Below are 24,893 nucleotides of genomic sequence, written 5' to 3' on the forward strand. Positions count from 1 at the left end.
AACCTTGGGGCATGTATTCCTCAGTGGAAGGTGTCTGGCTATATCCTTTAGCCACTGGTTCTTGTTTTGCCTCTGCCCATGGGATTAAAGAGTGCTAAGTGTTTCAACATGACCTCTCAAGCTTCTTTACCAGATCCTAAACAGAGATAAGTGTAGACCAACCTTCAAAGTTCAAGCCCGTTAGACATGTTGGCCAAGGGTGGGAAAACCACACCCCAGTCGCCGACCCAGAGCGGTGCTGACACTCCCCAGAGCAGCCACAGTGAGGTCAAGGGAGAAACGTACGCCAGGGAGGCCATGTTCCATCTGTCCATAGAGGCTGTGTCTGTGCTAGGAGGCTCTGCCAGTCTCAGCTCTGAGTCAAGATTTTTCCAGCCTTCAAATTACCTTTGTGGCTCATTTCTGCGCCCTCGCCAATTGTTCAACGCCTTTTCTAACATATGTGCCCAGAAGTGGCAGCACCATCCCAGGGCGGGTCTCCCCAGTGCCACATGCAGAGGTAAATTCCTCTCCCTGCTCCTACTCCCTAGTCCTCTGCCAGCTGAGCTTATGGTCATACGGGGAGCTCAGGGTCAATCAACTGCTCATCTTCTCTGATGCTTGAATCCTGTCCTGCAACACTGCTCTCCAGGATCCAGTCCCTCTTCTATAGGCATGGCCTGTGTCCCACTCATGCGGGACCTTGCCTTTGATGGCATTAAAACACATGCTATTCCAAAGGGCCCAGTAGCCTTGGAGGGCTGCCCTTGACCTCAGTGTTATTTACTGCAGGGTTGTGCTACCCACCAACCAGGTCATCTGCAGTTTAAAACTGACCTCCAGATCCCCAGTAAAGTCACTGAATAGTGTGAGGCAGAGCACAGGGCTCAGCAGAATCAGGAGTCGCCAAATGCTCAGTGTCCTTACAAAGCAGCCTCTCTCCCTTCCCAGTCCTGCAGGGATAAACCGGATGCCAATGGATCTCGCTACTGAAAGCTGCGTGTCGTCCTCCCTCCCTGGAGAGCCACTAACAGGCTGCAGCATGGATCAATAATGTCTCCTGACAGTGGCGCAGGGACAAGGCCTGGTCGGTAGAATATGCCAGTCACATCCAAATCCATGGAGTCAGGGTGGCTGGGAGTGCTCGGGGTGTATAGTCCCTGCTGGCTGGAAGGCTCTGGGGATAGGGGTGGTGCACAGGTGACTTGGGCTCTGCATATTGAAGCTGTCGGGATGCCCCCGCTTGTGGGAACAGCAGAGAAGGGGCCATGCATGGCTGGGAAGAGGGAATGCTGGGAGCAGCAGTGGCTGGGGGGGTCTTGGCTCAGGGAGGGCCATCTAGTGGTTAGAGCAGTGGGGAGAGGGGGTCATGTCAGGATGCTTGGGTTGTGTTCCTGGCTATGGGAGGGGAAGGGGGATAGAGACGTAATGGTGAAGGGGAAGGGTTGGGGTGTTAGGAGTCAGGACACTGGGTTCGACTCCTGGCAAGCAGGGGTGATGAGTTCAGTGCCCAGATGTGGTGACCCTGGGCAAGTTGCTCTGTTTCCCTTCCCACCCTTTGATTAGCTTGCGGGGGTGACAGCTAGAGGAGGATTCTAAGCAACTCCCACACCCAGCTGGGCAGGCTCCTGGGCAGTTGCATTTGAACCCATGTTAGTTTGTAGTATGGGCTTGATGTGCTGTCCCAGCCCTGGGCTCCCACACCCCTGCTCTGCCAGTGCCCCTCCTTCCCACCTGGCAGCCTCCTGCTACCAGCCGGGGCTCCTTCCTCAGTCTACCCATGCCCCTCACTCTTGACCTGCAGCCCCAGTTATCCCAGCGCTGTGACCCCCCAGGGCGGTGTTCTGCTACGTGTACACACTGGCTTGGTGGTGAGCACAGAGCAGCAGCAGGAACAGGGTCTTGGAGCCCCGTGGGCCGTGGATAAATGCAGAGGAGGCGCAGCTGCGTGCGGCAGCATCTGGAGTGAATTGTGCTAGGGTCACATGAGGAGAACTGTGCCAGGCCCAAACAAACGACAGGCCCTTCAATCCCAACCCACAGCCCCTGCCACTCAAGCCCTGTCCCCTTCCCCTGCCAATCCGTCTATGCTCCTTCATCCCGGCCTGCAACCCCCAGCTATCCCTCCCAAGGCGCCTCCACTGCTCTGCCAGTGTCCCTGAATCCTGACACGCAGCCCCTGGCTAGTCGAGCCTAGGGCTCCACCCACAGTTAAAAATAACCTCAGCTCTCAAGACACTGCACAGGTCCTCACCTGAGCTTCTGTCCTCAAAATGCACAGCCAGCCTCCTCAGGGAGGGGGAAATTGGGAGCAGGGTCTAGAACAGGGGGAGCTGGAGCCTGGACTCTTGAGTTCTCCGCGGTGCCTCCATTTTCCCCATGTGGCTGGTGATGGACAGTTACAATTCCCTGCAACAGGCTCCTGCTGTCGCACTCCACTGGCCCCAGAATGGGAGGAGTGGGGGATGGGATCAGTTCTTCCTCTCCAACCCCAGTGGGGAGGCCTGCAGGGGGCACTCTCTCATTTTGTCCTGCCAAGCAGAGCCCAGGGAAAGCTAGCCAGAGCACTGCTGTCTCAGGGGCACTGCTGCTCCCTCACCAGCCTCTCAGCCTCACTGGTGGGTCCCATCAGTGGCAGCAGTCTGTGCTCTGAGCACTAACATGCAGGGGAAACTGAGGCACACAGCTGGGATGGACTTGACCAAGATCATCCCCAGGCCACATGTGGGGAATAGAACACACAAGTTTTGACTCCCAGTGCCAAACACCCCACTGTCTCTAAGCACTAGCCCCACACCTCTCTCTGAGCTAGGCTAGAATCCAGGAGTCCTGAATTCCAGCTCCCTCTCCTCTACCCACAATGCCCCTCCAGTTTGAGTCTCTGATTTCAAGGCCAGAAGGACTGTGACTCTGAGAGGAGAGTGCTGTCTAGTGGTTAGAAGGGGGGGAGGGGCAGGAAGCCAGGACTCATGGGGTCTATCTCAGCTCTAAGAAAGGAGTGGTGTCTAGAGGATTCAAAGATTCTGATCTTCCAGATAGCTTGACTTCTAGGACTTCTCAGCTGTGCAAATCACCCCCAGCTATGTCACTCAGTGACTTTTGCTTATACCAACTCTCAACCCAAAGACCAACATGGAGCCTCAATTCACCCCTGAGATGATGGGGCTGGGAACCCTAAATTGTCCGTGCCAAGAGCTGATTCCAGAAACCTTTGGAGCTGGGGCACCAGCCCTAACCCCTTCTCCAGCAGGAGCTCTGCAGTGCCTCTGCTAGCTGTCCCTCCAGGCCCAATTAGCCCACTCTAATGAAGCACCCTTGCTAACCCCTCCTCCCATGGCACGGTTTAATGAGGTGGTGTTTGGAAAGGCTGGGTTTTAATTAATTCTGCTGCCCAAGCCAGTCTGAGTGCATGGACAGTTTGGCTCCCCTCACTGTCCCCCAGGGGAAAGGCTGCTGTTGGGGGTCACGGAGGGTTGGATTTCATTCACTCCCAGTGTGGGTCTGAAAGGGCTGGAGGTGGCTTGTCAGGGATAAGGGACAGATACTGAAAGGGGGAGGAAATTTGCCTACAGCGCTTAGACAGCTGGGACAATGTGAACACTAACCCATACATACCACTTCCCTCCCACAGCTGAGGACAGACCCCGGGTGGCCTGACTCCCAGCCCTCTGCACTAATCACTACACACCACTTTCCCCCTAGAGCAGGGGACACACCCCAAGAGTCCTTGCTCACAGACCTCTCCCTGGCCTGCTGTAACTAATGGGCTCCTTTACCCTCCCTAAACCAAGAACAGAGATCCTGAGTTCTAGCCCCTTTTACTCTAACTATAATCCAGAATTCCTGGCTCCAGTCCCAGCCCCTTCCAGCTCAAAATATCAAACCCCACATCCCTCTCAGAATTCCTGCCCCGCTAGCCACTAGACCACACTTCCCTCCCAGAGCTGGCCATAAAACCCAGGCTGGGCACAGAAGCTGCTCACCCAAGAATCTCCCACCCAGAGCTGAGATGCAGCTGCCTCTGGGGTGGGGCACTGAGGTTGTTTATACAGGGATCCCTTGCTTGGTGCTGAGATGCGGCTGCCTCTGTGGTGGGGTTTTATTGTGACACTCGTTACCCTGCACAATAACTTGGTCAAGGAAAAGGCCTTGACCAGTTGAAAATGCACTGGGGATTTAGGGAGGCACAGTGGGCTCTTCCAAGTGGGAATTTGGCCTGGACACCCAGGTAGGTTTACAGCCCAAATGCTGTGAAAAACCTTAAAGCAGTGGTGGGCAACCTGTGGCCTGCAGGCTGAATGCAGTTCATCCTGGTAAGCCACTGGCAGGCTGCCAGACATGTTGTTTATCCTGTGTCTGCAGGTACGGTCACCCGCAGCTCCCACAGGCCATGGTTTGCTGTTCACTAGCAGCTTCCCTTAATGAACCGCACGTGGCCCGCGGGTCACAGGGCGCCCACCATTGGCTAAAGCATTATTAGTAACCACAACTGCACAGCGCCCCCTCGCCTCATTCTGGGGCATCAAAGTCAGCATCCACTGCAAGCAGAGAACACCCTCTCCTGAGCCCCTACTCTGCTCCCTGCAGTGCAGCGCCCCCTGGTACCAAACTAGGGTAGTGGGAAGCACTAGCTGGGACAAGAGAGCGCCTCCTACTGGTCTGCCCAAACCCTGCTGCCTTTGTAATCAATCCTCCCTGCAAGGCTAATTCCCAGCTGTGTAGAACTTTACTGGCCATTCACCCTGAAGTACCCAACCAATTTGCCTTCCCCCTCTGCTGTGCTGCCCAGCTCAGGATGTATCAGGGAGAATTATTAACACCCAGACCTGGCTGATAACATCTGAGGCCAAACTGCCCACTCTCTACAATCTCCTCACTCCCCCAGCCTGGGGAATATTTATCTCTCTCCCATTTGCTCCCTGGGAGAAAGGAAACACCTTAGTGATCACTGCAGAATAAAGAGGCGGAAGGAAGCACCATAATCCACCAAGATCAGCCCTGGCTGCACTTAGAAAAATATAATCTAGAATTACTGCACCTGGAAAGTTCCATATTACAGAGGGAGCATGGCCTAGTAGGCAAAGCATTGGCTTGTGAGTGAGGTCACCTGGGTTCTAGTCTCAGCTCTGCCACTGACCTCAGGAAAATCACTTTCTGGCTTTGTCCCGCAAGTTCCCCTTCCCACCTAGTGTCTATTTCAGACTGAGCTCTTTGGTGAGGGACGATCTCTCCCTGTGTATCTGTAGAGTATCTCGCAGAATAGGAGCCCAAAGGAGCCCAGCCTTGGTCAGGGCCTTTAGAGGAATAATCATGTAAGGAGCATGCTGATGCTACGTGCCCCAGGACAAGCAGATACAATCCCAACAGTGCCGGGACTCAGAGTGATGTGATGTTAAGACCCGATGCCTCAGGCATTTACTAAAGCTCCATGCTGCTGGGATCTTCCTAACTGCAAGGTTCTGCAAGGTTTTCCAAGTTGTGCGAGGCCCCGGGGTCCTCTCTACATCAGGGAAAGAAGCTGCTTCCTGAGTGGAGGATGGGAAGGAACCTCATCTTGGTTACTACAACATTCCTGCTGCCTACAACATGCCCTGCTCTCATCCATGCAGCAGGCTGCTGCAAGGATCCTCCTCCCAACCCATTGCTCTCAGCATGCCCCCCTTCTCCAGCACCCCAAAGAGAACCCACTCGTCTGCCCTTCCTGGCCAGCTCCCACCGCCAACTGGCCCATGGTGCCAGCCTCCATCCCCCACTTGGTGCACTTACAATCAAGCCCCTTTGTGTGCTTGTCCAGGCTGCCCTCCACACAAAGAAGAGATTCCCATAGAGACCGGCGAAGCAACCTCACTGTCCTCCTTCCAGCTCTCCTGTGCAGTGATGCCTACAGAGACATTAGCGGTGAGGCTGACCGATGCTGTGCAGGGGCTGCCTTTCTCTTCTGTGTCTGTACGGTGCCTGGGGGCCCCTGGTCCATGTGTGGGGCTTCTTGGCACTTCCGGAATACAAATGGTGCACCGGGATCACAATCAACTCCCTGCCCAGGGCAATCCCAGCTCAAGCTGACGTGCGAGGGGAATCTCCCATGTCACTATTGGTCACACGATGCGCCACCACCCTGAGGCTGTGATACACAGCTGCACATGGGGTAGAAGGCACTGGATCCCCTCCGCAGGCCATGAGTTCCAGGGACTGTAGATCTAGAGGGGAAGTGACTGCAGGTTGGACGCAGTCTGACAGTAGCTGTCAGATTCGATAGCTCAGATCCCCTTATGGCTTCACAGCGCTCCTTGGCTTTGAGGGAGAGGGGGAGACAGGCAGAAATAGAGGCAGAGGGTGAGGTTAAGTGGGGCTGCGTCACAGGGGCAGGGAATGGGATCCAGGACCCTGCCCTTCTAGGGGGCATTGGCTCTGCTCCAACCCCAGGGCAGAGGGACTGGCTGGCTCAGGACACAGGGAACGGGAGATGTGGCCTCTCCGCTCTAGGGGGTGCTCTTTCCTATCCAGACCCAGGTCAGGGGACCAGATGGCACAGAGACATAGTGACTAAAAATCAATCCCATGTGGGTCTCAGTCCTGTTTCCCACCATCAAACCCCTCTAAGTAAACGTTTCCCTGAGCTGCTTCCTGTCCCAGTTTTACGTCTTGCTTTCCATGGTCATCTGATTAGCAGCAGGTAAAGCAGGGGGCTCTTCTGAGCTTGCAGACCGGCATGTGGCTCTGCCATAACAGGCAGGAGTGGACTTAAATCTGTGAAGTGCCTGACATAACGGGGCTGTGAATCTGTGATTTGCTTCCATCAAAATGTAGAGAAATACCATCGATCATCTCTCACCCCCGGGGCCCAGTGGTAGCAGATTTAGAGGGTCTGTAGGTCAGCTTCCCATCAAAGGAGCAATCAGTGGAGTCTAGGAGAATGCGGTTAGTGTTGCTAGTTTATTTAGGCTATATACAGCAGTTCTTGGACAGAAGTGGTTGCACATGGCATACACAATCCTTTCTCGCAGACATTTTTGCCCAGTGTCAGAGTCCCAGGGATCGAATGACTCTCATTAAGGGGAATCAGGCACACCACAAACTCTCCAGCTGCTTGCAACAACTCCCCAGGAGAAGAAACACCACCATCCAACTAACAACAATGTGCCATTTATTCTAAGACTGAACCCTGCTGGCACCCTGGGAACTTTTGTGAGACAATGTGCAACAGCACCACCTGCTGACTGCCCCATCAAATTCCAGCCTGAAATCTCAACAGGTGCTATGCAAGGCATTGAGCAAGAGACCTGAGTTCGTCTTGGCTCTGCTGCTGACCTCTTGTCTCTGTTTCTCTTCCCGTCCCTTGTCTCTCTAGAGTATACTTTCTTGGGGGCAGGGACTGTCACTCACTGTCTGTGCAGCATGGGGGTCTTGATCTCAGCGGAAGCCTCTTGGTGCTACCATAGTCGTCAGCTGATGGGAAAAGTGCCTTTGTGCAATTTATGACCACAGGGGGGCAAGGACTGTGTGTCTGTGGTCATCTGCAATGAGCATTCTGCCAAGTGCTGTACACACCCTCTCTGTGCCAAGTGCTTGGGACCCTCTCTGTGCCAGGTGCTGCACAGACACAAAGTGAGAGACAATCCTTGTCCTGAAGAGCTACGCCCAGTTCAGGAGGGGAAATGAGGCACAGAGCAGGGAAGGGAATTACCCAAGGTTTCATAGGTCAGGCAGTGCCAGGAATGGAACCCTGGAGTGCTGCTTCCCACTACACCACACGACCTTTCACTCACTCCACTCCCAAGCCTGATTCTTGCTCCCTGACGGAGGACAATTAGGATGGTGAACATTTCTATGCCAGAAGTGCTCAAGAGATACACGAAAACTAGGCATGGGCTTTAACGGGCAGAGAGAGGATTCTGTCTCCCCTTGCTGTTCTAGGGATGGGTCAGGTTGCTGGTGCCATCCCAGGTGTCCACTGGGGCAAAGCAGTCATTGCACACAGGCAGATTGTGAATTGCCAGCCAAGTGAGACAGTGATAAATCACTGGGCGCATGGGACGGGACAGTCCCGAACTCAAACAGATTGGTATACGAGGAGGGGTAATTTAGTGCTAACAGGACAGATGGTGCCAGCCAACCATGCCATGACGAAGACAGATCGGGGGATGCGCCAGCGCGCGGACTGAACAAACAATACAAACGGCACGAGCTGTCAGGCTGCCAGCGAGAGGAGAAGGGTGAGTTATGGAGCTGTAGGGGGGGTCTCTAGCAGGCGTGTGATCTCACTAGGAAGGAGCGTGTGTATCTGTGTTCTTTAGCAGCATGGTGCCTATGGCAGGGGGACTGGGTGGGTGTCCTGGTCCTTGATCCTGCTTTTAAAGCAGGCAGTGTGAGTGAGTCAACAGAGCAGCACTCTGAGATGCAGGGTGCCTGGAGCTATTCTTGGCTCTCCCACTGACTTAGGGCAAGTTTCTTTCTCTCTGAGTGCCCGTTTCTCCTCCTACCTGAATCAATCAGCTGATCTACCCTGATAAACCTATCCATTGTCCTTACCAGCCCCATCACTACAGTATCTGGGCACCGCATAACCACACTGTCCTTATTGCCACAATGCCCCTGGGAGGCAGGTATTACCCCCAGTGTAAAGACTGGGAAACTGAGGCCCTGCATAGCTAAATAAAGACTCACCCACCAACTACTAGGTGACAATCCTCTCCCAGAGCTGGGAAGAGAACCCGGAAATCCTGCTCCCAGCCTCCTGGTTGAACCCACTCCCCTCCCAGAGCAAGGAAGAGAAGCTGGGTTTGTTATAGTCCAGCTCAGCCCCATCTCCACTAGCAAACCCTGCCCCCCAATTACCCAGGGCTGCTTGCTCCCGTCCTGCTTTAAGGAGCAGGATGAATGGCATTAAGGGTTCTGAGAGGCAAAAAGAAACTTGCTGCAGCCGGGTCCCCATGCTCACAGCCCAGCAAAGCTGCCAGCCATGCCTGGCTCCCTGCACCCACTCTCCTGCCTTTCTCACTGTCTAGCTCAATGGCAGAGGCTGGCACGCAGCGCATGTTCCAGCTGACACTCTTCTGTCTTTCCCTGCTCCCTTTCGCCAGGAAGCCATGGGAGCTGGGCCAGGCTATTGACCCCAGGTGCCATCTGGGCACCTGCCAGAGCCTGGGAAATCTGTGTCACTGGAGTGGAGGCCGTGCTGTGGAGGCAGTAGGCCCAGAAGGGGAGGGGGAGGCTGTTCTGAGGAGCCCACCTCTGCCATGGCTGGTGGAGGAGGAGTGGGGAGCCAGGCAGCTGCCAAGTTTGCCCAGCTGTTGGTAGTAGATGGGGCAGCTGGCATCTCAGCCTCTTAACTCCATGCTGGGGAAGGGATCCTGACCTGGTGTCTCTAGGGAGACCTGGTAATTGAGGCTGGAGGCACAGAAGTCCTGGTGCCATGTGATCCCTTCCTCCTGAACCTTCTATAGCAGTGACAGGACCTGTCTGCCCAGCCCCCCGGCTCTGTGATACTGACCCTGCCTGGGTACACCAGCAGGTGCTCTCAGCTTGCCAGGGAGCGGACGCAACGTCTGGATTTCTCCTTTTCCATAGCCAGGCTGCAGGGTGCCTTGGGCTAATTACAAGCTGAGCCCACTGAGCCACGGAGGTTCAAAGGCAAGATAAATGTGCTGGAGCAGCTTGGTGGCAGTGTGGTCTCATGGATCAGGAGTCGGGACTTGCGGGTTCTATTCCCAGCACTGGGAAAGGAGTGGGGGCTAGTGGCTAGAGCAGTGGGAGGGCTGGAAGCCAGGACTCCCGTATCCTATCCCCAAGTAGAGGAGGGGTGTGAGTTCTGAAAGACGAGCACAGGCTGGTGTGGTCAGGACTCCTGGGTTCTATTCCCGGGGAGGGGAACGGGCCTAATGGTTACAGCAGGGGGTGGAGCACGCAGGAGGGGCAGATACTGGGTTCTAGCCCTACCTCTGGGAAGGGAGTGGGATCTAGTGTGTGGGGCGGGGGGACTGTCAGGACTCCTGAGTCCCATTCCCAGCTCTGGGAGGGGAGTGATGTCTAAGGCTCTCTCTCCTCCTGCAGCTGAGAATAGAACCCAGGGACCCTGAGCCCTAGTCCAGACCTTGCATGCTAGACCTCAACATCTCACAGCTTACGGACCCCAGAAGGAAAAGCTCTGTATTCCACGAAGCTGAAACCTCCTGCCATTTCCTCTGGTGCAGTGGGGTCAGCTGCAGGGTGGGGGTGGGGGACCTAGAACAACACCTCTCCAGCTGGGGAGGGAAAAGGTCTATTTCTCAGGGGATCATTTTTGCTAAGGACTTATCCAAAGCTGAAACAGGCGCTGAATATTCACGAGGTGTCCCCAGTCCTGCTGGAATCCTAAGCAGATGCGACCAGGCAAGAGGGAGAAATTAACAAGCTGTCAGAGCGGCATGTGTAAATACAACGCCTTGCCACAAAGCATCAACACAACCTTCCTGGCTTGGAACAGTCCCCTGAGCAGGTCAGGCACGTGGGACGACATGATCTCTCTTGCAACAATTATCCGACTAGCAACTAGATATCCTGCCCGAGGTCAGGTGCTGCATGGAGCCCCACCAGCATCATGGCCCCCATTGTACTGGGTGCTGCCCAGACACACAGTGAGAGGCAGTCTCTGCCCCAAAGAGCTCACAATCTAAACAGGCAAATAGTAGGGGAAACCGAGGCAAGGAGGGGGACAAGACTCGCTCAAGCTGACATAACAGGCCAGTGGCAGAGCTAGAAGGCCCTTCCCAGATCAAACTGCTAGACTCCTTTCCTGGTAGTGAGAATAGAAGCCAGGAATTTGCATTCAGCACCCCATTGTGCTAACCACTGCACCCCACTCTGCTTCCAGAGGCAGGAGTGAAATCCAAGACTCCCACTCCCCTACGCTGCCTGCCCAAGTCCTGCTTCAATCCGGCTAGCCTCACCTCCAGAACATTTCTTCTCCCTTTTCACTTCCCAAGCCCAGGATTTTTCTGTCTCTCGAGACAGCCATCCACCACTCAGTGACAGCAAAGTAAATCCCAAATCCTGACTCTCACACCAGCCTTTTCTTTGATTTATCTACAGATCACTTCCATAGCCATGCAGTGAAAATCCTGCTTCATTTTCCCTTACAGGCCCCTGGAATCTCTTGCTCCCCAGCTGAGTCAAGAGCATAAAATTAAGCTCAAATCCCCCACTAGCTGACCCCACTGTGCTGCCTGTGGCGTGATATATTCTCAGCTCATCAGACAGAGACTTCTTAAGCCAAGCTCCTATAAACACCGAATTCTCCAAACTGAGAGAGATGGCAGTTGAACACCAAGGAGCCATTTATTTAAAGGCCCCGCTGAACGGCAACATAAACAAACAGGAATGCAACGGAGAGGTTAACATCCTACCCGAATCCGGAAACGCCGCTAAACCAGATACTAGGGTGATGGGCAACAGTAAAACCCACTGGAAAGGCCTTAGTTAAGATACTGTCTGGACCCAGGGATGATGTCACAAGTCCCTGGCTGCCATTATTCGGGCACTGTGTGGGTCTGAGACTGGAGAGCCCCCGGGGCCCAGCGGGACAGGCACCGTACTCACCTCAGCCAGAGACACAGGACCCCTCCCAGAGAGTTCTCAGTGAGACAAAGGCCAGGAGGGGGAAATGTGGAGCAGGAACTTCCCCTCAGGGCCAGCGCCAGAACTTGGGGGCCAGGCAACAGAGCTGCAAAGAAGCTTTCCAGATCTTGGCTGTACAGAGAGACACCTTCTTGCCTCCTCTCCTCCATCCCAGTTGCTTATCAAGGAGCAGTACCAGTGGGTACTGGGTGGCTGGGGGCATGGCACTAGGAGGGGCTGACTGAGGGAGGGATTTTGTCACGGGGTGGGGCGGAGTCATGGCACAAGGGCAGAGACACACGTGCACCATCCCTGCGAGAGCGGTGTCCCCCAGCTGCCCAGGGTGATGTCTCGGGGATACTGAGTGGCCTGTTGGAGGTGGCTGAGCCCGAGCTAGAGGAAGCAAGGCAGCATGGGCCAGGGTTTGGGCATCAGGACTCCTGGGTTCTATTTCCGGCCCTGCTGGGGGAAGAGTCCAGGTGGCTAGCGCAGTGTTTCTCAACCAGTGGTACGAGTACTCTTGGGGTACTTGCGAGGAGTCTGGGGAGTACGTCAACACAACAGAAATTTGAAGAAAACAGAATTTTTCTTTTAAGTTTTACAGCGCTTTCTTATTTTTGTACTTTTTACACCCAAAAATTTCATCACCCACCCAGCTAAGATTAAGTTGCTTAAACAAATGTGTTGCAATGGTAGAAAAAATTTTGTGTGTCTGAAAACTGTAGGTACTGGGGGTACTTTTAATTTTTTTAAAGGGGTGCTTTATAAAAAAAGGTTGAGAAACACTGGACTAGAGTTTTTTTTTTGGGGGGGGGGGAGGAGCGTTAAGACTGGGAGTCAGGACTCCTGGGCTCTATGCCCAGCTCTGCTAATGAACTTGGGCAAATCTTGTCTCCTCGGTGTGCCTCAGTTTCCCTGTGTGGGTAGAGTAGGGATACACCACCCCAAAGGGAATGCAGATCCTAGGAGTGTGTTGAGATACAGCATGAGCTGGTAGGGACACACTCAGAACCCCTGGGTTCCATTCCCGGCTCTGCTCTGACATGTTGCTTAGGCAAGTCCCTTTCCCTCTTAGTGACTGTATCTCCACCTACCCCTTTGCCTGCTTAGACTGCGAACTCTTTGGGGCAGCGACTGTCTCTCACGTGAGTCTGTGCAGCGCCCAGGGCAATGGGAGCCCTGCTCTAGGCTTAGGGTTGCCAGATGTCTGGTATTGAGCAGGAAGAAAAGATGGTGGATGGCCGCCAGCATCCAGTCAGGGCCAAAAAGCCTCAAAGGCATTTCTTAAAGGGGCCATGCTGGTTTTTAATTTTTTTTTTTTTTTTTTTTTTGGCTTAATCACTCTCAGGGTCCTTTTTTTTCCTCAACAACTTTGGTCTCCCCCTTTTTTTCCCTCTCAACAGAATTTTTTCCCCAGTGTTTTTTTTTTGGGGGGGAGGGGGAATTTTCAGTATTTTTGGTTAAACCATCTGGCAACCCTATCTAGGCTCCATTCCCTCCTTAAACTAGGAGTCCTGGCTCCCAGTCCCCCCTGCTCTAAGCCCTAGACACTGCTCCGCTCTGTGAAGAAAAGAAGAAGTATGGGAGAGGAAACTGAGGCGCAGAGAGATGAAGGGACTTGCCCAGGGTCACACAAGGAGTCAGTGGCAGAAGTGGGAACAGAACCAGGTTGCTGCCTTAAGTCACAAGGTTTGCCATTCCTCAGCTTGTTCTTGTGGCTCTTTCTCAGCCATGTTTTGAAGTGCGTGCCCCAGAGCTAGATGCAGTGGCCCTGTCACTCTGATGCTGCATGCACAGGTGATGCCACCTTCCTGCTGATTCACAACCCCCCCCCCCCCCGCTTGTGTCCAACCTCAGCGTCGCCTCACAGCTGGGTCAGCTGGTTCCACAAAGACCACCGAGTCCCTTCTAGAGCCTCTGCTCCCAGGATTCATAGACCAGCCAGGCAGAAGGCATCATTAGTTTGATCTCCACACAGGCCACACGCCTGCCCTGAATTAATTGCTGGCTGAACTAGAGCTGAGCTTTTTGAAATTCAACCCATCTCGACTGAAACATTCCCAGTGATGGCGAATGCATCCGGCCCTTGGCAAGTTGTCCCCAGGCTTAATTCCCCTCATTGGTGAAAATCTGAGTCTTAGTCCCAGCCTGAATTTGTCCAGATTCAACTCCCGGCCCTTGGTTCTTAGACCTTTGGGCGCTAGGCTGAAGGGTTCAGGATCAAATCTTCATACCCCATGCAGCCTGGGATCACGTCTCCCTGAGCCTTCCCTTTGGTAAGCCAAGCAGATGGAGTCTCTCCCCCATAAGGGAGTTTTCCCAGCCCTTTAGTAATTCTTCTCTGACCCCTCTCTAATGTATCATCCTCCTTGTTGCGCTGTGGGCTCCAGGACTGGACGCAGGATTCCAGCAGTAGCTGCACCAGTGTCACATCCAGCGGTACCAGAACCTCCCCCCTCCAACTGGAGACGCCCTGGGTGGGTACGATCCCCCACCATTCTGGGAGTGGGGTCAGGATTCAATTCAGGCTCGTGCCCAAAGGTGAGAGTTCCTCTCCCTGGGGATGGTGGAGATGAGGTGAAGGCTGTTGGCTTTTCTGGAGGCAAAGCCAGACTGGTGACAGCCCAGGCCAATGAGCACACTCCCCAGGGACACCCCCCAGTGCATAGAGACCCCAAACCTCCAGGCTCTGCAGTGCTGCCTAGCCCAGTGGTGCTGGAACTGGTTTTGGAGGGGGGACGGTGCTGAACTGCACCCCCCCTTTCACCTGTTGGTGCCACTCACTGCTCCCTAGACCTGGGGTCAGCAACTAGGACCCTGTATATGAGGCCAGGGGCCAGGACCCTGGGCCCGGTGGCTGAGACTCTGGGGCCAGCAGCCAGGCAGGACCTTGGGGTTGGTGGGCAGGACCCTGCATGCAGGGCTGGTGGCTGAGACCCAGGGTTGGGGACCAGGACTATCAGGCTCTAGGTACTAGCAACTCAGGCATGTGCTTGGGGCGGCACTTTGCTAGGGGTGGCATTTCAGGTAAGCAGCTGGTACCGCCCCTTGCAATGCCTAGCCCCGCCCTACTGATTTAAAGGGCCGTGGCCCAGGAAACACCGTGGCTGTGTGCAGCCAACTGGCAGCACTAATGTGCCCCTGAGCCTACTGGCTGCCCTTGTCTCCTCTCCTGCTCCGCACCTCCCCAGGCAACGCCTAGCCCGCCCTGCCCCGCCCCGCCGATTTAAAGGGCCGCGGGAGATGCCGCGGCTGAGCAGGCAGCACTGGCAGCATGTGCGCCTGGCCCCGGAGCCTGCTGGCCAGCCCTGTTTCCTAGTCCTGAGTCCTGCTCCTCCCTGGTGGCTGCTACCTCCTCCAAGAGCCTATCCACTCCAAGCCGTCAGCCACCCCTCCGCCTACTTCATATGGAAATCCCAGGTAAGATGCCCCCTTTCTGCCTAGGGTTGCCAGGTGTCCGGTATTTTTGCCTCCTGTCCGGTAAAAAAAAATCAGAAAAATATCAGCCTGGCAAACCTACAAACACTCAGGTCGCTGGCCCAGCCCCCAGCCCTTGACAACCTCAGCCCCACGGACCCTTTGAAGTCTGTTCCTAGTATATTTCTCTTGTTCATGTTTGTAGTAGAAGTAGAACCAAACAAGGATCCAGCGCACACACACACACACACAGAATATTAACTGTTCTACACTCTTCAAAGAATCACACATGCTGTTTCATAGGGTATGTCTACACTAGCCCCTTAGTTCGAACTAGGGTGGCTAATGTAGGCATTTGAACTTGCAAATGAAGCCCGGGATTTAAATATCCTGGGCTTCAGTTGCATGTTCCCGGGCGGGTGCCATTTTTAAATCCCCTTAGTTCGAACTGACTGCCTGTGGTTACACGCAGCAGTCAAAAGTTAATCCGAACTAAGGACTTAGTTCAGATTAACTTCTGACTGCTGCGTGTATCTGCGGGTAGTCAATTCGAACTAAGGGGATTTAAAAATGGCGCCCGCCCGGGAACATGCAAATGAAGCCCGGGATATTTAAATCCCGGGCTTCATTTGCAAGTTCGAATGCCTACATTAGCCACCCTACTTCGAACTAGGGGGCTAGTGTAGACATACCCATGGATATTTCTTTAAAGAATTAAACTTCATTGATCTGGGTAAACTTTTGTGTTTGATGTCTCTAAGGCAAGCTTCATTCCACATATAGTTGTATTGGGCATGTACAACTCTCCACTCCCTCTAACACCTCATAAACTTGAATATATAATGACTACTAACAAGATAGACACACAAAAATAATGTGCACATGCACACCCTCTGATCTCAGTTTATCTGATAACATAGATGTGTTAGAGCCACATAAGGAGCCACTGCATTCCAAAACAAATCTAGTTTAACAATAAAAATATTTATTGATTTAGTTTAGATGTCTTAAGTACTATAGTTATCATAATTGGTTGACAAGTATGTTAAAACAGAGTGGTATTGTTAGCTGATTGTAATTGGTTTGAAGATTGATTAAGTATAGCCATAAACTACTTGAGTTTTAGATGTGGCACAAGTTCTCCCTTCTATTTTTGGTACTTAGTTTATATTTCCTTAACTATTTGTGTTAATAGTTTTTCATGCATTCAAACCACAATTAAAAAATAGCCTATTTCTATAAGAACAATAAAGTCGAGATTTAAGGTACATTTCCCACTCTTGAAAAAGAGCTTTGCGTGAGTTGGAAATCTTGTCTCTGTCACCAAAACAAAACAAAAAAAACCCCGCAAAGTGCAAACGTGTAAAAGCCAACAAAAAGTGTTGGGGGGGGGGGGGGGCAGCCAAAAATTTTTTTGCTTGGGGCAGCAAAAAACCTAAAGCTGGCTCTGAGGACTATGGGACCAGCAGTGGAGTCCTTGGGCATGGGGTCAGTGGCTAGGCAGGACCCTGCGGCCAGCAGCGGAGCCCAGCATCTGAGTAGAACCCTGGGCCAGCAGCGGAGCCCGGGCACGGGGCCAATGGAGCTGAGTGGGACCCGGGGCTGGCAGCAGAGCCCCCAGGCAGCAGAAGCTTGGGGCTAGTGGCTGAGATGTTGGACACAAAGCCTGGGGGTGCTGCAGCACCTCCCCCGCCCCTCACTCCTACTTCTCACGCCTATGGCCTGGCCCCTCCAACTGATACCTCAGCAATGCCCCTATGCACACAGAACATAAGGCCACCAGCTGACTCCTCTGAGCGCCACCATGACCAGCACCATGAAGCTCTCCCACCAGAACAAGCAGCGGTGGAACTAGCCTATGCTAAGCCTCGGGGAGGGAACATCTGACTGACAGGCAGTACAGGGCCGCTTGTGACACGCCTCTAATATCACAGCTGATGTGTGTGGGGAGACAGCTTGAAAGTGCAGGGCCTCCTACTGCCACTGGGGGCTGCACTGTTTGTCTGGAAGGCAGGGTGCAGAACCTCTTGCCAGCATGGGGGAGCTTGCCCTTCTCTACCCCCCCCAGAGGCTGCATTATACCTAGCAGCCACTAGGGGGAGATCCCTAAGCATGTGGTCTGCATGCAGCAGCGGGAAGAGACTCAGGCCAAGGAACACAGGTAGGGATGGAGCGGATTCAGCTCTGCCCCACTCTACCGCCAGTGTGATGCCTTAGACTACAGTGGAGGGACAGGGAGTGAGATCTCCGACTACAACAGAGGGCTGCAGGGTGTAGTACCTCTAGCTACCACCAGGGGATGCACTAATCACTGCAGGGTGTAGGTTTGTACTTCCTGTCAGAACATGGGGGCTTTAGCACTGCAGGGTGCATTACTTCCTGCTACCACCAGGGGTTGCATTGGCCAGTGCTGGGTGCAATACCACCTGCCATCACTGGGGGATGCATTATAAGGGATTCAGATTTTAAGTTTAAATCAATAAAATATCCCAATAGAAAAGGGAAAAAAAGAGCAAGCGAAATAAGTGTTTATCCAATGAACACTGGAAAATCACCAGAAATCTAAGGGTTTGTCTATACAGAGCAGTTAATGCAGACGACAGGGAGGTAATTTCTAAAAAGAACGATTGTGTTGAGCATTAATTGGTCCGTGTAGACCCTGCTGGTGTGCAGGAAAGGTTCCCAAGTGTGCTTTGAAGTAGTGCTGTTTGAAACAGTGTAGCCTTAAAGCGCACTAGGGAATATTACATGGCGATTACCCATCACTGTATATTCTGCTGTAATGAGTAGTTTTTACAACATACATTACTCATAACAGTACATACAAAAAGGAAGCCCCGGGAAAAATTTTTGGATAACTGCATAAAAAACTCAGACTTGATAAAAAACAAACCCTGAAAATGAAATTAATGTCACCCAACCCCCACACTGCCGGCTGCAGAAACCCCCCTCCCCTCCCAGCAGACCAGAACACTGCCTGCTGCCTGCAGTCCCCAGCAGTGGCCCCGGCAGAATGCATCAGCGTCTGCTCAGCTTCTCCTACCTTGACACCTCGGATGCGGAACTCAGCCAGGGCTCGGCTCATCTTGGAGGCAGCCGTGGGATGGTCCTTCCCATGGGCGATCACCTTGACCAGCAAGGAATCATAGTGAGGGGAGATGATAGCCCCCTGGAAGGCGGAGGCGCTGTCCAGACGGATACCCATGCCCTCTCCACTTCGGAAAACCTGCACGTGGGATACAGGAAAAAAGCATGAGGTTATGGCTCTGATCCTGCTCTCTTATTACATATGCTATGGTAGCAGAATTCAGATTTGGCAGTATTGTGATGGGGTAGAACAGACTTCACTGTGCCAGGCGCTGAACAGACCCTCCCCAAGATCAGGGCCCTGCTGTGCCAGATGCTCCACAGACCCTGATCAAGACCCCACTGTGCTAGGTGCTGCACAGACCCTGACTGAGATCAGAGCCCGGTTGTGCCAGGCATTTTACAGACCTCGACCGAGATAAGGGCCCCATTTTGCCAGGTGCTGCAGAGACCCCAACTGAGATCAGTGCCCTCATTCTGCCAGGCACTCAATTGGGTCCTCCAGGTGCTACAGTAATACAATCAGAACAAATGATTTTTCCCTTGCCAATGCTGCTTGCTGCTTTGTTTGATGCTCAGTTTGGGCAGCGCAACCAGCCCGGTCAGTTTCAATTTGTATTTCTAGTCAGTTTCATTTTTTAGTCTGAAGCCCTGGTCTGAGGCTGGGAGGTTCAGTCTGAAAATTCCCCTGGGCAACTACAAAGAAAACACTGCAGCGGAAGGATGAATCTATATGCACGGTGACGTTTCAATCATGCTTAGGCTCCGGGGGAAGTTAAGCCGACCTGACAGTGCCCCTTTAGACACACACAGCACAGCCACAGCATTTGCCAGCCTGGATCACATCACTGGACTTTCAAACCCAGTCTCCAGAAAAAAGTTGCTCATGAAAGCTAATGGAGAACACGGAAGTACCCCCCACATCTCCACTCTCAAAGCATATCAGTGCTGGCTTGTGGATTGGGGGAACTGGCTAGATCGGGATATGAGAGCTGGGATGCCAAATGGGGTCTGCATCAGACAGGGTGGAGTTGAGGGAATATTATATGGAGCCTTTGCAATCTAAAGGGCGCTGGCTCCGATCTGGCCCTAGCATGCAGGAACTGGCTAACTCAGGGATGTGGGGAAGGGAACAATGGACCTTTCCCCTACAGGGTGCGCTTACACTGCAGGGCTTAACTAGAAATAAGCTATGCAAATTGAGCTACATCAATCGCCTATCTTATTTTGAAATAGCTTATTTCTAAATAGGGAGTTCTACACAGCACTTATTTCAAAATAGAGCCCTATTCCTCCTACTTCCCTTACTCCTCGTACAATGAGGGTTACAGGAGTTAGAGTAAGAAGTCCTCCAGTTTGGCAGTATTTTGACACTATTTTGAAATAACTGCCTGCTGTGTAGACACGGACTAAGTTCTTTTGGGATAGCGTTAGTTATTTCGAAACTGTGTTGCAGTGTAGACATATCCTCAGAGGGTGCGGGCTCCAATCTGGCTCCTGGGCAGGGGATTCAGGGAATTGGGGAATTGGGATACAGGGTCTTTCCTCTATAACGGTGATTTTAAGAGAAGTTTTAAGGCCAGAAGGGGTGATTATTAAAGCTGCAGATATTATTCCCATGAGAAATTTTCTTCCTGGGAAATGTGGCTTAACAGAAATGGACATTTTGCTGCAGGAAAGCTTGGACTTGGACAACATTTTCCAGCTGCCTTTGTATTGCAGTAGTGCCTGAGGGCTCCAGTCACCATTGGGCGAGGTGCTGTCCAGACACAGAACATAGACACAGAACAAAGATGGTCCTGACCCACTCTGTTTCCTATTTAAGTAAAATGGGATTTTCTCCCCTTTTTAATTTGCCCTTCATTGGAAAAAGAAGGAAAATTACTTTTAAAAAGTATGAAGGGGAAAGAAAAATGAGCATTGCTCATCTTGAAACGCCTACAGAAAATCTATTCTTTTTTCTCATTGAAATATTTCAAAAGGTCAAGAGAATGTTTCCCACCGGTTACACAGACCCCAACCGAGATCAGGGCCCCATTGTGCCAGGCGCTGCACAGACCCTGACTGAGATTGAGGCCCCTGTTGTGCAGGATTAAGTGTGGGGATGTGAAATGACTTTCTGGGTTTAGGGGACTTCTACAGAAAGCAAGGGAAGGATTTTTGTAGCAACTCCTTGGACTCCAGGGCAGCATGTCTAGTATTTGGAATAATTCATGCCCCAGCAACCTCCATCCTCTCCTTTTTCTGCTAATGAAGCTAATAAATCAGAACAATAAACAAGGATGAAGCTGGGGGATTTGCTTACAAATGCTCCTTAATGGGGCTTCTTGTCAGATTACGATTAAAGCTGTTTGCTTGTTTCTACAATGGAGGAGTCTTTCAGGATGTTACTGAAGGGGGAGTGGGTGGGTCGGGGCCCATTGAAAGGTATCCAGGGTCTTTGTCTGGATCTAGTCATACCTCAGGTCTATTGTTCTAACTTAGCTCCTTTGTTAGCAGGACTCCCAGCCCCTCCCCCCACACCCGCTCTTACTGCTCAGTCTCCAAGAGTGGGACAGATCCCAGCAGTCCCGGAACTGCAATCCTTCCGCTCCTACCCCCTGGCTCTAAAGCTGAGGAACTAACCCAAGGTATCTCACAGTAGGTGAGATGCATACAGAGCCTGTTGTCAGCTAAGGGGTTAAAGTGCAAGTCAGACTTCAGTCAGGCTTCCGTCATTCCCAGCCTGTGACTGACAGCTGTCAGGCTGCCATCACAACAACCTGAAGTGGGATGACAGGGTGAAAGTTAACGGGGATGCAGTGCAAACATCTTGCCCCAGGGGACTGTGGCTCTGACTGCAGCAGCTTGTGAGAGCTCCTCCCCGGTGGGCTGCAACATGGGGCCCTGTGCAAGGCTGGCCCATGCTCAGGGTGCTGGCTCTTGGAGTGATGCAATTGTGGCAAGACTGCCGCTTCCATTGAGAAATAAAGTGAGTTTCTCTCTCTTTCATTGGGGCACAAGAGCTGGAACTTGTGACCGACATCTGCGGAGAGCCTGAGCCGATTGTTCCGAGATCAGGGAGCTGCCCTGGGAACCAAACGCAGGAGTCCCAAAGCCCAGCCCCACTTGCTGTAGCCACTAGATCACGGCCAGTGGAGGACACAGAATCCAGGAGTCTTGGCTCCCATCCCTGTTCTGACAAAGTGAGCAAGAGACTTTTCACTGCGACTGCCTAAGGGATCGCTATGGCTACGTCTACACCGGCCCCTTTTCCGAAAGGGGCATGCTAATTTTGGGGAAAAGCCGGAAAAAAGCCGGAAAAAAGCATCTAGACTGGCCCGATCCTCCAGAATAAAGCCCTATTCCGGAGGATCTCTTATTCCTACTTCAAAGTAGGGATTTATTCCGGAGGATCAGGCCAGTCTAGACGCTTTTTTCCGGCCTTTTCCCAAGCTGGAAAAAAGTGGCGGACATCTTTATTTAAATCCCGCGGGGGATATTTAAATCCCCCGCGGATTTCCCTATTCTGAAGTTGAAAATTAGCATGCCCCTTTTGGAAAAGGGGCCAGTGTAGACGTAGCCTATGGGTTTAAGTGACCGTGGCACTAAAAGACAAGCAGGCTAGCCTTTACTCTGTGGGTGGCTTGTGGGTTTTAGTCCCTGCTCTCCCTGAGAGTGGGTCCTGGGTTCTAGGCTCTGCTCTCTTGCAAGACTATGTCTACATTGAGGCAGTTTTTTGCGGAAGAGGAAATGTAAATGGAGTGTTCATTTATAAATCTCGTGGTCTCATTTGCATATTCTCTTCCGATCCTTTTCAGGAAGAGGTGTTTGCGATAAAAAGCCCTGTGTGGACGGGGCCATTTGTTGGAAAAACCCCATTTTGCACAAGATCCTGTGAACCTCGTTTTTTGAGGAATAAGGGATCTTGCACAAAACAGGGTTTTCCCGACAAATGGCCCTGTCCATACAGGGCTTTTTATTGCAAAAAGCTCTTCCGCAAAAAGGATGGGAAGATAATATGCAAATGAGAGCGCTCCATTTGCAAATGAGCACTCCATTTGCATTTCCTCTTCCGAAAAAATTGCCACAGTGTAGACGTAGCCTTGGTGTGTGGGTGGATGGTTCTAGCCCCCTAAGGCGTTCTAGCCCCAGCTGGCTGGTTGATGATAATTCATTGAGACATGGAGTCTAGTCCTGGCAGGGACCGTCTGAGCCTTCCCAGTGGCTGTGGGAGGGGAACTCAGGCCCTAGCATGGCTTTGCCTGTCTCCTGGTCTGCGTGGCACAAGTGAGGGAGTCATAGGGAGCTCTCCTGCCTGGGGTGTATTCTGCCGTGGGTGAAAGGGAGGAGCAGACATCCAGAGGCATAGCGAGGGTGTTATGCGCCCAGGGGCAAAAGCCAAATTTGTGTCCCCCCCCCTGCAGTGCGGTGGGGGCCCTGAACCTGGCACACGGCTGAGCCCAATCCTGGGAGGAGGGGGCGGGGAGCTTGTACCAAGTCTTTCCCTGCCCCTCCAGTTTTGGGCCGGGCCCCTGCATGCACTAATCCACCAGCAGAGATGGAGAAGGGTGGGGCTGGGAGCAGAGAGGCGGGGAGGAGGCGCCAGCCAGCAGCAGTGGGTGGAGGAGGAGCAGGCAAGCTGAGGGATGACAGGGGGAGCGGAGAGGGACTAAATTGGCGCCCCCTAGCGTGGCGCCTGGGGGCAACTGCCCCCCGCCTCCCTCTCACTACGCCCCTGCAGACATCCCCCTGGCTGTCTCCTTCAGTCCAGTCCGAGCACGGGGTGGTAGGAGTGAAGAGGGGGATAGATTAACTCTGCCAGGCTCACACCGGCACCCTGCCAATTATTTCTCTCAAGAGAGAAAATGAAGAGACAATTAACTTCCCCTTGTCCTGTTAGTTGTGCGAGACACGTCAGTGGGGCTGAGCAGTAAGAGGCAGGGCAGACATGTGGCAGAAAGTGCTGAACTGGGAGGCAGGACTCCTGGGTTGTATCCCAGCTCTGGGAGGGGAGTGGGGTGTAGAGCACAGAGGTGCTCTCTGCCTTGTACGTCAGCAATTCCCTTCCCCTCATTGGCATTCTCTGTACAGAGAGATTTACAATGGTGATGCTTATTAAAACCCACTCCCTGGGGCGAACCAGCCCTCTTGACTGACACGCATGAGGTTGCAGGAGGGTGGGAGTTGGGCCGCACCTCCGCCCCCTCTGGCCAGCCCTCCTCTGTGACTCCCTGATGGTATCGGAGTCGACATGCCTGCCACAATGCTGACATATCCCACGTGCCCGGCAGCCCTGGGAGACAGGGCTGAGGACGGCTCAGATGAGGGTGCTGTGGTGCAAGGACTGGGGCACCGACTCCAGCTGGCTGGCCCCGGGGCTAGCTAAGCCCATGTGAGCAGGAGGGATTCAACCCACTGCAATTCCAGGGCCATATGGTCCCTGGGAGCCAGCTGCTGTCAGCTCCCACACAGCTGTCCTGCAACTCAGGAGAGCACCTGAGACTCAGCACCATCCTCTCGCCTTGCCCCAGCCTCCATCCCTATGCAGCGTGCCTCCTCCCCATGAAGTCCAAGCTGCAGTGCTCCCATGTGGCTTCAGGCACAGGCACCGGAAAGCCAGCCTCTCTCTCTGCTGTTCTGGGGCAGCTGAAGCAGGCAGCTGGTGCTCAAAGGAGAGCCAGAGAGCCAGGTTCAAACCCTGGAGTAGGTTTTGCCCCAGCTCTGGGAGGAGAATAGGGTGCAGTGGTTAGAACCGCGGGGGGCTGGGATTCCAAACAACTGGGTTCTGTTCCCAGCTCTGCTGTTGACCTGCCATGTGACCTTAGATACTTCACTTCCCTGCTATCTGGCCTCATCTCCCTCCCAGCCATAGGTGCCAACTTCGACTCCATGGGTGCTCTGGGCCTAGAGCACCCACCAGGAAAAATTAGCAAGTGCTCAGTGTTAGAAAAAAACTGCCCCCCCCCCAGTAAAAAGTTTGGCCAGGTTGCTCTTGCTATAGTGGGCTGCAGTACTCCTTGGGAGAAACTAGCCGCATCCTTCCTGCATACCATTGCCTTTAGGAAAAGGGAAGGTGTGAAAAGGGGAAAATAGCCTCAGACTCTCCCACCCATCACCTTGGTGAGAGAACTGCAGGGCTTACCTGGTCCCATGAAACCTGCACAGTTTCGGCCCAACCCCTGGGACACAGACCCCCCCACTTGGTGACCGTTGGGCCGTATATGGTAATATCCAAGCACGGGAAAGCGATGTGCAGATTTGGGGATAAATACCCATCGCACAGTTCACTCAGGGAGGTTCTCGCAACACATGTACCACCATGCATGTGCCTTCTCGTATACTTCAAAGCGCTGCCGGCCTGATCAGCCGACCAGCCACCTCCCCCGACTCTCGGGCGTAACCAAGGCCTTCACAACCAAACCGATATCTGTGAAATGTTCCGTGTGCTGTGTAAGTTGGTATGTAAGATTTGATTTTCTCTTTCGTATAAGCTTAGTGTTGCAGTTGTTTTTGGTAGTACATAGAGTTTGTAGTTATCACTGTTATTTAATTAGTGTAGCTGGATATCTTTAGAATAGAGACTATTCCCCTTGCCATTCCCATCCTTATATTTCTGACACGTTTAACTAGAAATCATAGAATATAATAAATACTGTAAATTCATTATTAACACTGTCTATTAAAAATCTTAGAATAAATACTATAAATTAATCACTGTCATAAATAAATATCTTTTATTTGCTAAAACGATCCAGCTGGTTCTGTCCTTCCCCCCCTGGGTATGCATCATCGGACCTGTGGTTCTCGCGACACTCAGCACCCACAGACAGCCAAGC

At 52.8% G+C, this 24,893-nt stretch overlaps 1 protein-coding gene across 14 annotated transcripts in view; it reads right to left on the reverse strand.

The window, feature by feature from the left end:
• Positions 1-24,893, reverse strand: part of PC (pyruvate carboxylase) — a 238,139-nt gene that overhangs the window by 26,975 nt on the left and 186,271 nt on the right. For all 14 annotated transcript variants that reach the window (XM_075939017.1, XM_075939025.1, XM_075939016.1 and 11 more), the window contains one exon: positions 18,032-18,214. In XM_075939017.1, the coding sequence (XP_075795132.1) occupies positions 18,032-18,214 (183 nt within the window). The remainder of the gene's footprint in view (positions 1-18,031; positions 18,215-24,893) is intronic.

The sequence above is a fragment of the Pelodiscus sinensis genome, chromosome 11, assembly GCF_049634645.1.
Source record: "Pelodiscus sinensis isolate JC-2024 chromosome 11, ASM4963464v1, whole genome shotgun sequence".
NCBI lineage: Eukaryota > Metazoa > Chordata > Testudines > Trionychidae > Pelodiscus > Pelodiscus sinensis.